This window comes from Lates calcarifer, linkage group LG13, assembly GCF_001640805.2.
Source record: "Lates calcarifer isolate ASB-BC8 linkage group LG13, TLL_Latcal_v3, whole genome shotgun sequence".
In the NCBI taxonomy this organism is placed as follows: domain Eukaryota; kingdom Metazoa; phylum Chordata; class Actinopteri; family Centropomidae; genus Lates; species Lates calcarifer.
Genome location: NC_066845.1, coordinates 18,437,774 through 18,449,959, shown reverse-complemented (window position 1 = coordinate 18,449,959; position 12,186 = coordinate 18,437,774). Strand labels below are relative to the sequence as shown.

Here is a 12,186-nt window from a genome sequence, read left to right as displayed (position 1 = left end):
TTGAAATAGATAATGCCTGATATTTTTGTTCAGTGAGGCTTTAAATCTAATCAATATTGTGCAACTGAAGCCCTTCATTTATATTCATTCACTCACCTAAACGGAATGCAGACACATTTTAACTTAAACCTGTGATTTTCCTGCCGTAATGGGTCAAAATGTATATTTTGAAAAAGGTCTATGCTGTAATGTGCAAACTGTAAGAAAAGTTATTATTAATTATAATTACATTTATTGTTTGTTGTTTATTATCAGTTCTTCATATTTACAACTGTCTATAAAAAGGAAATTGAAACAATAAAAATGAATGACTCATTCAGCTTGTCGTATGTTTGCCCTAACATGCACAACACTGAGATTTAACCATATGGATTTGTAACAGTAGTGTACAAGCCTGGGCCACCAGCTGGGCAGGGCAGGCAGCTGCCTTGAAGAGTAGGACCCTCAGGGGGTTCACCACATGGCAGTTTGGGGTTATCTACAGAATTACATTTTTGGCTGTGAGTACCCCATCTTAAAATCTAGTTAAAGGCCAATATTACTTTAAAATGATGCTGCATTTTACTGCTTAGTCAAGTTAATAATTACCTACAGTGTATGATGCACAGAGGGTGTAATAAGGGGTATATAGAGGTCCACAGCTGATTTCAGTATTAAAAATCACAACACACACAATTCTTAACTGCATCACAGCACTTGTGTTTTTGCCTTGTTCACTTGATTATGCTGATCCAGTTTGACTTATTATTTTCTCTCAGTGGATAGAAGTATTCATAACCGCATTTTGTTTTCTTTTTCAGTCTATGGATACACAGTACCAAACGAGAGAGAGAGGCGGCGCGCGCTGTCATACTGTGGGCGCGGGCATACGTAGGAAATTCGGCGCGCGAAAGCTGTAGCAGGAAGTGAGAGTAGCTGAGGGGAAACGGCGGCCAGTTTGGGATTTGAATCTATCAAACTACTTCCATAATCTACAAACATCTACATTAATATGGCAGACCCGAAGGTAAGGTCGCGCATTTTAGGTCATCTAATGCGTTATGTTTGCCTTGAAATCGGAATTTTGTGACAAACATTGTATTTTGCGTGTCATAATTCGTCAAAGTTTGTCAAGGAATCTGCGAGCCAGAAATGCCGACAATGATGTTGTCTCTCGTGGTGCTAGAAAAGCTAACTTGTATGTTTTCAAGGCTGTAAGGTGTAATGCAAGCTTCAAAACTTTCGGCAGTTAGACATTTCCAGTGGTGTCTAGTTTGAGATTTAATACTGTTGTGCCTCCCTCATAGTTAACATTGACGAGCTCAGAAGTACTCGGGACTGTGCAGCCAGTCAGCATGTTAACATTAGCCTCTTACTCTGATCATAGGGTAACGAGCACGACACAGTGAATGATTTGACTTAACTGTCGCAGTCGTCAGTTGTTTGAACAGGGTAAACTACATGTAACCGGCTGGTTAAAGACAACGAGGTTAGCAGGGTTCTCTGCCTTTGTCTGCCAAGCACAACAGTTGCTAACATTAGTTGGCTAATGTTAGCTGTATATTTAGCAGGTCGCTGGAGACAGCGGCTTCGTATTCTCGGACAGTTAACAGTAACAAGCGTAAGACTGAATGGGATGCCAGTTACCAAAAAACTATGTCACCTAAGGCCCTGTAAAAAAAAATCTGTGGTATTAGTTAGCGACACACACCGTTGTGCAAGAAGCCCAACCATTAGCTCTCGACTAGCCTGCTCGTGAAAGGCCTCGTTAACTAGCTAGGTAACTTCACAATGAGTTGTCTCAGAAGAAGAAAGTTGAACAACAATTTATTAACATTACTGAAGTAAGATCTAACCCTGTCAAGGCAAAACTTTTAATACATAAATTTACTCATTCAAGCCAGTTACTTCATTTTATTAACCATACACTTATTGTGTTGTCTTTAATGTCAGTAGCAGTAATTTAGCTTACCTCCGTTAGCCAAGTCGCAAAGACTTTGTATTGGCATTCAGCTAACTAGCAACAAGCTCGTGAGCGTAATAGTCTAAAAGTAGGTTTGCCACTTAAAAGAAAAGGAAAATCTCCCGCGTATGCTCAGCTTCGTTTCCTCTTAATGATACTGCATAATCTATGCACATGGGACGCTTTGTTACAGATCATGAGGGTGCACACTTTTTCATATATTACTTTAGTCGTCTTTGTTCTCAGTTACTCTTGGATGAAGAATATGTATGTTCTTGCCATATTCGTGTTGTATACTTAATCTTACAAACAACTATGTGAGAACATGTAATCTCTGTTAGCATTAAAGATGCTTAGCTCAGCAACAGCGATTTACAAAAGGCTTTGCCAGTTCCCCTACAAAAGCTATACTTAACCAATGAGCTCTTAAATCCCTCTATTGAAGCATCCATGGCCTGTTGGTCAGTTGTCAGAAGTCACTTTGTACCAGAGAGTTTCAAGAATCACTCTGACTCATACCACATGCCTAATTACTTTAAATTTACTCTGAATGTTTAACAAGCATTAGTGCATTTTTTTGTGTTGGCTCCTTTTCCCTTTAGGACCAGGATGACCACGATACCACTGCAGATAGTGCAGAGGACTCTAATCATGATCCCCACTTTGAGCCCATCGTGTCCCTTCCTGAGCAGGATGTGAAAACATTAGAAGAGGATGAGGAAGAACTCTTCAAAATGTAATATGCAATTACAGTTTTCTTTTGTTGACTGGCATGTTATTTGTCATACAGATGTTATCTAATATACATTTTGTTTGCCAGTATGTGACTGTTTGGAAAGCAAGTACATTGGTGTCTTTTTACTAGGAGTGGCACCCTGCTAATGCAGTGTAATGTTGTTTTCCCAGGCGGGCTAAATTATATCGTTTTGCCTCTGAGAACGACCCCCCAGAGTGGAAGGAGAGAGGAACTGGTGATGTCAAGCTGCTGAAACACAAAGAGAAGGGCACAATCCGCCTCCTGATGAGGAGAGACCGGACCTTGAAGATTTGTGCCAATCATCACAGTGAGTTACCAAATATGACTAAACTGTTATTCTGTGTCACCATACAATGTAATATTCTAAAGGATGAAAACAAATATTAGCAATCAACATAAATAACATTAAAAAGCCAGTGTATGACAAACCTCCAGATATAATCTCCAAAAGTGTCAGTGACCACACAAATATTGTTCTCCCTCTTGTGAACCACAGTTATACCTATGATGGAGCTGAAGCCCAATGCTGGCAGTGACAGGGCATGGGTGTGGAACACACTAGCAGACTATGCTGACGAATGCCCCAAACCTGAACTCCTGGCAATACGCTTTTTAAATGCAGAAAGTAAGTACTCATATATCTAATCCAATATCAGACCCCCCCCCCCCCCTTTTGTTAGTGCAGCATGATTAAGCAGCCTCATTGACCATCATACAATAGCTTGGTGATGTAACTCTTTGTTCTGTTTACAGATGCTCAGAAGTTCAAGGTGAAGTTCGATGAGTGCAAGGAGGAGGTCAGAAAAAATCTAGAGGGAACAGGTACATGAATTTTAAACTTAAGACGTTCTTGTATTATAATAATACATATGTGTATTATTGGATGCAGGTGAGATGAAATATGTTCCTTGACAAACATGGTAGTGCCTTTTCACAAATTGGTGCAGTGGTTTACAAGGTGTTGCAACATGCCAATATTCTGTTACTTTCAGATGCCTCAACACACTGTCGTACCCAAGTTTGAGTGATTATTCAAATTAGGGATAACGTTACATTTTGCATTACGTGTTTAATTGGTATGCAGACACACTCTGTTCTTCGCTGCTCCCTCCAGCCTGGGACTTTTTCTGTCTGCTACATGAATGTGCAGAATGTAACACTTCACTGGCTTGTTGCCAGGCTGGCTGGTGTTGGTATGTTCTGCCACATTACAATTCCAACTTTTCACACTTTTTTTTTTTTTTTTTAATCTGACCACAGTAGCAAATAGGTGGAGTATTAAGTCGAGATGCAAAGTGAAAATGGCAAGAATGTTTTCTCTAAAGATAAACACACATGCCAGGCATTCTGAGGACATGCAGCTGACTTATGATTGAACCCACTGGCTTTTCAGTTGACAGCATATTTCACTGTTTTGCCACAGGCAACACTGATAGTGCAAACAAGGTGGCTGAGAAGCTAGAGGAGCTCTCTGTAAAAGACAAGGCATCAGAAGAAAAGAAGGAAGAGGACAAAAAGGAGACTGAGAAGAAAGAAGATGAGAAAAAGGAGGTGAAGGCTGAGGAGAAGAATTGAGAACCAAGAACTTGCTTTGCTGATCTTCAATTTATCAGTTTTTCCTCTTTTTCTACAATAGACTCTAAATGAACTGAATTTGGACACTTGCATATTATTAGTTTTTTTTTTTTATTCTGTTTTGCCTCAAGATCACAAGTCCTTGATGCCACTGGGGAGAAAAAAATAATACAAGATAGAGAATTTATGAAAAAAAAAAAAAAGCCCTTTCCCTCCCATCCCTTTCCCTCCTTGCACTGTGGAATGCCACACTTTCCATCCTTGTCATCTACAGTTCAATGTTACATTTGACTAACTGTGAAAAGAGGCGTGTGATAGTGATAATTCCCACATTGGGGTATTTGTTTTGTTTTGTTATTCTGAAGCGGAGTTTGTTTGTAGGGGGAGAGGATAATGTAGCCTGCTTGTCAGCAGCACAGGGTCAGGGACCAGGCATTACGGAGGTGCATTATAAATATAAAATCCCATGATTCATCTCAGTGGGCCTTCTCACCCTGTCCACTGTCCATGCTTCCACTGTTAGCAACAGCAAGCAAGGCGAAGACTTCTCAGTGGATGCCTTGTAGAAATACTTCTGTCTCGGTTCCTTCTTTGATCAGTTCTGTTTGGAACTGAATAGAAGAGGAATCACCTCCAGACAGCTGAGGGGCATCAGATGCATGCTGCAGATCGTAGTATGCACTGATACCTGACTGATAGGAGATCAGATGCACTTAGCTAAGCATTTCATTTTTTTCCTTTTTAGTTTTAAATATCTCAGAAACCATTAAGTCCAAAGTGAACGGTTCATCAGAGTTTGGTGCAGCTACGCTCTGACTTAAGTTCCTCGCCAGGAAATGGAGTTTGTATTCTTTAGATCATAACATTCCCAAACTTAAAAGCATGTAGAGTATATGTAACAGAGTGTGCCCTATCTGATCTGTGTGCTCACCACCCTCTCCTTTTCTTTCCACTAATTAAGTTCTTAACCTTGCCTCTAAAGTGCATCTAAGTGCCAGTGCATCTGTAAATACATGTATATGGAAGAAATGTTGCTTTTCATTTGCACTCAGATGATTTGAAATGTTTCCTCCACCTTCGAATAAAAGCTGTCAAAGACCACATGTTTGCATTCATATAAAAATCCTTTCTTGCTATAGCTAATGATCAAATGTCATGAAAAACATCCCATGTGTATTAAAATGACTGTGCTGATAGCTGCAGGAGTTAAAACAAGATGGCTGTATGCAAACTACCAATCCTGCATAGATTTTGATTGAATTATAGAGACTGTTACCAAATAGCTGTAGTAAGACAAACTTAATCAGTGTTGTGCAAGTGTCCCTCGTTCTACCTTTATCAATAACAAGAATTAATCTCATTCACTCAAAGAGATGGAAACTTTATTTACTCTGCTCAGGTCAATGGGAAATATTTCCTCTTCACAAAAATAGGAACGCGTGTACATTTATAGTATATTCTATTGTTTTAATACATACTCAACTTTCTATTTGAGTTTCAGAAAACAAAACAGCTTGTGGCTGATAGAACAGGTTCATTGCTGACTGTCAGGAATGGCCCCTGACCTGCAGTGATGTCCATCCCCAAAAAACAAGAACACTGGACTAATTGGCAGTCATCTTAAAGAGGAATGACATCGACAGTGTTTTGATATGTGGTCAAACGAGGGTCTATTCAGGCAACTTAGCAGCTAACGGTCTGGTCAGGTATTTCAAGATGCTCCTGTTAGCTGTTTCACTGACATTCATCAGATTTGCCATAAAAGTAGCCCTGTGTACCACAGCCTTAACAGAAGTAGTTTTTAACAATTCAGAAATACATGAATAGAGTATCCTGTGTTACTTCACATTACTGTGTCCTTGGTAAGGCAGCTGGGTGAGACCTTGAAAGTGAGACCACACTAGTCAGAAGGTTGTAACTACAGCGAGTTTTGGTAACATCCAACCAAGCAAGACTCTACCACAGCTACCAGCCTTTACACACTGATCTCTGGAGAAAGGAAACTTGATCAGAAATGGGAAGGAAAAAAAATCCTTTAAAAAGTAATCTCATTACTATAAGCTTGATCACATATCACTTTGTACATTGACTGTTCTTCCAGAACTTTCTATTGTTTATCCAGTCTGAGTTGTGTCAGTCCTGCCATTTGTTGCTAGAAACAAAACACAAATGGCATTTCATTGTCCCTTAGTGTTTCAAACAGCCACATTTCATTGTGTATGAAACTTAACTTTTCCTCTCAAAAGGCAACAATGGTTTATTCTTTATGCAAATGTAGCTGGAACAAATTACCACATCCAAGTAAATTCTGGCATATTTTGATGTATTCAGTTGATGCAAAATATAAATAAAAACTTTCCACTTCAGCTCATTTTGCATGGTCAAAAGTAATAAATGTTATGACACATTTTTTTTTATTAACAGCAACAAAAAAGTTCCTTTCTACCTGGCAGGCAATACCAAAGCTGTACCAGACAGCTGCTGCAATTTGATTTGACATTTTCCATTTTTATGATGTGACCTGTTTGCTGTCTGAGAAATTAAGGGGGGTGTGTAGCCATTTTTGGCACTGAAAGCTCAAGGCTGCTTCTACTTAAAGCCCAATCCTTGGCTTGGGAACAGCACATATTGGCAAGTCCGCGTGGACCATGTGAGTGTTACCAAGTCAAAGACTGTGACTTTAATATTTCATGTTCTCAACATCACATATCAGCTAATTACATTTCATTCTATATATTTTTTACACTGCAAGGTATAACAAGCTATATTTACTATATGGATTTTACCCATCATTCATGATCTCATTTATTTACTGAATATATAATTTATCAACACAAACTCCACTCAAAATAAAACATCCATTCCAGGTTTAAGTATGTGTATAAAAAAGATGTATCAAACATAGTTTTTTGAAAGGTTGGGTATATAAAAAGGAAACAAACTGATTTAAAAAAAACCCTACAAAATAATAAACGGGGACCAGTTATTTTCATTTTACTACGTTGGACAATGGCTTGTTTTCTTCACCCTTCCAATCCTATGATTATAACACAAACATAACTTAATACTAAACTAATTTTCTTCTTCTTTTTTTCTTTTAGACATAACATAAACAGAAAAGTTGTTTTGGTTGTGCAAGGCTGGACTCTGAACTCTGTGAGAACCGTTGGGATGAGGTATTCTGATCTTTCAGAACGCGCATATTTCAGCCCAGCTCTTGTGTCATGGGTCATGTTGAACTAACTGAACTCAAACTCACTAAAACTAACAGAAACCTATGATGACATACTGCACCTTAGTGAAGGGAGTAAAGGGGGCTAAGCTGTTCTCAAGCCCTAAATATCTGCACTCGACTGAGACAAAGAAGGAGACATTCATGATTTGTGGTTTCATATCATCTAACATTTCCGCTGCTTGCATTCATTCCTGAGAAAATTCTTTTGCACTAAGATGAAATTGCTGTTTATTTTACTTTTAATTAATACCAAGCCTTTCTCAATGAATTTTGGAATGCAACCACCAGACATGATCCAATGAAATTCCCCTTCATACCCCCTTTCCCAGTTTCTCGTTTCACTCCTGCACTTGCGGTTAATCTAACTGATCTGTCCTCATCGCTTCTCAAAGCTGTACAACTCCACCATGTATGCTGGAGATGACATGAACAGTAACAGGTTAATGTGAAGCACCTTGACTTCTTGAGGTGAATTGACATTAGTCTCTTCTCACAGAAGTCCATAGTGAGGATATCAGTGTTCGTCTGTAGTGTTTTTGTTCAGCCTTCAGCGCCTCTTGGAGCAAAGTTTGTCTGACATTTGGAACAATGTACGCTTCATGACCACAGCTGAGAGACAACAGTAATAACATTGACAATCTTGTTGGACGGTTCACTCTTACAACAAAGATGATGAGCCACAAAAATGTTAATTTGACAAGACACTCCTCACACATACAGTACAGACTGCAGCAGTATCACCTGACAACCAATCCCTTGGGTACAAACATACACAGGCATTTGGCTAGACAGACCTGCACAAGAGCAGACAGACCCTCTGATTGGACAATAACTCCAAAACAGGGAGTGCTGCGTGCCCCTGACTGGCCGTTATCTAGACTTCACCAAAATAACAGAGTGAATGTCTTTGTAGCAGGGTGAACGTTGTGGTTGGAGGTGGATGTCCCTGGTCACACTGATATCTCATATGTGGTGCCTCCTACGCCTGTCACCTTTTTGACGTTACTGTGGCGACTGGGACTGAGGGTGGTACCCTGGGTACTGGGATGGCAGTCCATCTGCCCATTAACTTTCATGGCCTCTCTGAATGGAAAGAGAAGAACAGAGAAAATGATTCAACACAAAGAGCCAAAGAGATTCAACACAAACCAAACAATGAGGATTGCGACAACATGCAGGTAAGATGTCTGGAACAAGACAGCTTTAAATGACAAAAACAGAATCACAGTATAGAGGATTACTTGAGAGTGTACTTGTTAGTGAAACAAAAGACTTGGAAATGTTAGACCAGCAGGTGAAAGCATGCAAAAGAAAAAGAAGTGAGAGGAGTGACACAACTTTATTTATCTGACATCTGTGAGATAATACAAAATGAATATTTTACTAGAAAGGCAAACATACAAATCAGAACAAAACATGTAAGAATTCACACCAGACAGAACTCATGAATAAATGGACATAACAGTTGGACATATACCATACATCTCATACAAATGCTACACGTTGCTTCAGTTAGGACTAGTGCACTAGAGCCCATGACCTGCTGGCTATGTCCAGCAGAAGGAGCTGGGTTTCCAGTGGGAATACATTCAATACCCATCAGTCCCCACTGGCTCAGTACAGTGCATGCAGTCCCACAGGAGTAATGTTAGGATTCATACCTTGGGCCCCCCAGACGAGGTGAGTCTGTCCTCTCATGGGCATTGATGTAGGAGAGTTTCTGATGAGAGTAGGAGGGGGATCGAGGCATAGCAGGGGAGTGGGGCTGGTGGGCTGGGGAGCGATAGGGGCCCTCAGGGCCAGTGGCCCTGCTCTGGCTGCTGTTGGTGCTACTGTGATCTGTGTGTAGGGAGGTGGATGAAGTCCTAGGGGCACGGCCCAGCGTGGAGCCAGCATGGCGCAATACAGGGGTTCGCTGGCCATAGCTCACCAGCCCAACCCCCATCAGGTTGTCCCTGGAACCTCCATAGGCTGGGGGTGTTGGGCCTCTGGAACCGGGACGGCGAGGCCCATCTGGATAGCAAGCATTGGAGGGTAGGCCATAACCCCCATCAAACACACCAGAGTCCTGGGCATAGATGTGGGTCTGGGAGCGCCCATGCATCATCTGCCGCTTCTCCCTCTCCTCCATCTCCTTTCGCTCCTGGATGGAGGCCATGATGGTCTGAGAGAGGTTGTCGTAGCGCACCGGGGATGGGTCCCTGTCCCTTGGGTGAGGGGACTGCCTGCCCACTCCTCTGGGTGGCATCACTGGACTGTAGGCAGGGGCAACCTGCTGCCTCTGCATTTCAGGTTCCCGAATGTGGCACATTTTGGTGGGCAGGTACGGCGAGTGGAACCCCATGGAGGGCATACCACGATGGGCCATGCACTCACTGGCAGTGGCTGGGGATATGGTGGGGTTGAGCAGGCTGTCGTAAGACAGACTACCATTACGGTTGGAGAGTGTGTTGGGTGAGAAGACACTCTTGTAGGGGGTGGATGTGACTGTATGCGGCTGCAGGGCTGGAAGCTGGCCCTTCTCTGGCCGACGGTGACCCTGCTTCAGGCTGAGAGTGCGGGAGTTTATGGGGTCAGAGTCCAGCTGTAGGGGAGAGGACTGGAAGGTGCGGTGGAGGGGAGCGTTGGTGTATTCAGGCAGGTCCAGATTTGGCTCAGATCGGTAGTCATGACCACGGACACCCTCCTCCAAGATGGCCGATGTCTTCCGGTCATCTGGTATGATAATCTGAGATCCAAACAGCAAAGTATCATGTCAAAAATCTTAGTTGAAATATGAACAAAATTCTAATCCTTAACAGCTGCAATTGATCCTTTTGCACCAGAACTCCTGGCAATTACAGCGGAGCTACTAAACATTGTATCATGTCTTACCTTCTCTCCAGCAGTGTGGTAGTGGACTTTCGGCATGGTGCCAAAGGATGGCTTGTATTTGTACATGGCTGGAGTGGAGGGGTGGGTCTTACCAGAAAGAGAACTCTCTACAACACACACATAGGAAGAAGACCAGGGTTAACACTGTAGAGATAAAATAAATGACACTACTATAACAGCTCTGATTAAAAGACAGAGCTGAATTCTATTACCAGAGTAAAGGGGGGATTAGGTTCTTGATATCCACACATATCAGAATGAAAATGAATTGGAGTGGCTGGGTAGCCAGATGGTAAGAATCCATTCTGAAATTAATATAACACATTTGAGACCTGCAATAGCTCACTGTCTATTCTTGACAAACTACTTGAACAAATCGCAAAACAGCAAAGGTACTTCTAAGCAAGTATTTTCTCCTGTGCTGTGGAGTGTCTCTGGGGGAGATTCAAAGAACTCAACTCAGCAAATTATGAGTCCTCTAAACTGCTTTTAAAAAGGGAGGTGACCCATCCATTTAAACCAGCTGCAGTACCCTCATGTACCACCAGGAAGCAGTAGTGTTCTGTAGAAGAACAGGGAGTGTTCACTCCCTGACATAATGCACCATGACACTGGAGATCCTCTGGAGGGAACCTGCTGTTGCAGGTTCACATTAAATATTATGGACACTTTATACTATTGAATGCAACAGCATAAAGAACATATTACCACTGGCTAACACACCTAGCAGTAAAACTATCACCACCGCATTCTTCACAGTTTCTAATTTACACAGACAACTCCCAGAGGCAGGCAGTCATTTTTTAGTTAGAGCACTGATTGTAGACCATATTCCTCTCCCATCCCTTCATTTGGCAGAGCTCCATTGCTACACACCACCAGCAAAAAGGTGGTGATTCATGTTGCAATGATTCACTCTGAAATTTCTCTGTCGTGCCACAAATCTGGTGCTGATTCAGTAAACAGGGCTTGCCTCCTTGCTACAAATCACACCTATTCTCTGGCCCAGCATTGAAAAGGCAATCGACCTGCCAGTGGGACAGGCATTTATCAGGCTAAACTAGCACCAAGTCTCACACTGGGACACTGGTGATCTACAGGGGGAGTTTGGGGAATTGCCATCTGGTGCAGCCTTGACAGGAAAGAGAAATGGGATTGATGATGACTGACAGGAAAGAGGGAGAGAGAGAGGGCGGGGGGAGTTGGTGAACGCAGGGAGGCTGTGTCTCTGTGGTTCTTACCTTCGCTGGAGGTCAGCTGGCTTTTCAGCTGGTTGTACCTGTCAGCTTTGGGGGGCAGCGGTGGCTGGGTTTCTTTGTCATCTAGGCCGTCCAGGCTGCTTTTAGACTACATGGAGGAGAGCAGGGTGTTAAAAGCATCCAGAACAGGTGGGGGAACAGCAGATGAAATGGAGAAGAGCAAGTGTTTGTCCTAGGGATGCACCAACACAACTGTCACAAGGGGTTGAAGGATAGCAAAGCTGCGTAGGGCAGTTGTTCTACTTGAGCTGAAATATACTAGATTAACATTTTTTCTCAATATAGCATGATGTTTTTCATCTTAAAGGAATACTCCACTGATTTAGCTCTGCACTTCTGTAACACTGTCAGACTCAAGAAATTTAAATCAAAGAAGCACAACCATCATCTTTTGTATTCAGTGCATTCTCCTTCCTTGTCAAAACCAAGTGTCTACATTACCCACAATGCAACCCAAATGCTGACAGTTGAATCAGAGATTTGGGTGTGTTATGCTAGTAGCAGCTAATGTAGCCCTACTCGCCTCAAGCAGAAATCACTCCTT

At 42.0% G+C, this 12,186-nt stretch overlaps 2 protein-coding genes and 1 non-coding gene across 3 annotated transcripts in view; 2 read left to right on the top strand and 1 right to left on the bottom strand.

Annotated features, from left to right (window-relative positions):
- Nucleotides 1-843: 843 nt before the first annotated feature.
- On the top strand, nt 844-5,375 carry ranbp1 (RAN binding protein 1). Its single transcript, XM_018668479.2, has 6 exons — nt 844-1,006; nt 2,545-2,678; nt 2,849-3,006; nt 3,196-3,324; nt 3,453-3,521; nt 4,123-5,375. The coding sequence occupies exons 1-6, from the start codon at nt 992-994 to the stop codon at nt 4,272-4,274; spliced, it is 657 nt and encodes a 218-aa protein (XP_018523995.1). The 5' UTR covers nt 844-991; the 3' UTR covers nt 4,275-5,375.
- LOC127143226 (small nucleolar RNA SNORA77) lies at nt 3,780-3,912 on the top strand. The gene has a single exon (XR_007814496.1). It is a non-coding gene; the product is annotated as a small nucleolar RNA SNORA77 (small nucleolar RNA).
- zdhhc8b (zinc finger DHHC-type palmitoyltransferase 8b) overlaps nt 4,466-12,186 on the bottom strand; it is a 65,756-nt gene continuing 58,035 nt past the window's right edge. Inside the window, exons 8-11 of the mRNA XM_018668466.2 lie at nt 11,625-11,730; nt 10,384-10,490; nt 9,171-10,237; nt 4,466-8,592 (exon numbers count right to left, since the gene is read on the bottom strand). Of these exons, the coding sequence (XP_018523982.1) occupies nt 8,460-8,592; nt 9,171-10,237; nt 10,384-10,490; nt 11,625-11,730 (1,413 nt within the window). The 3' untranslated portion in view covers nt 4,466-8,459. The remainder of the gene's footprint in view (nt 8,593-9,170; nt 10,238-10,383; nt 10,491-11,624; nt 11,731-12,186) is intronic.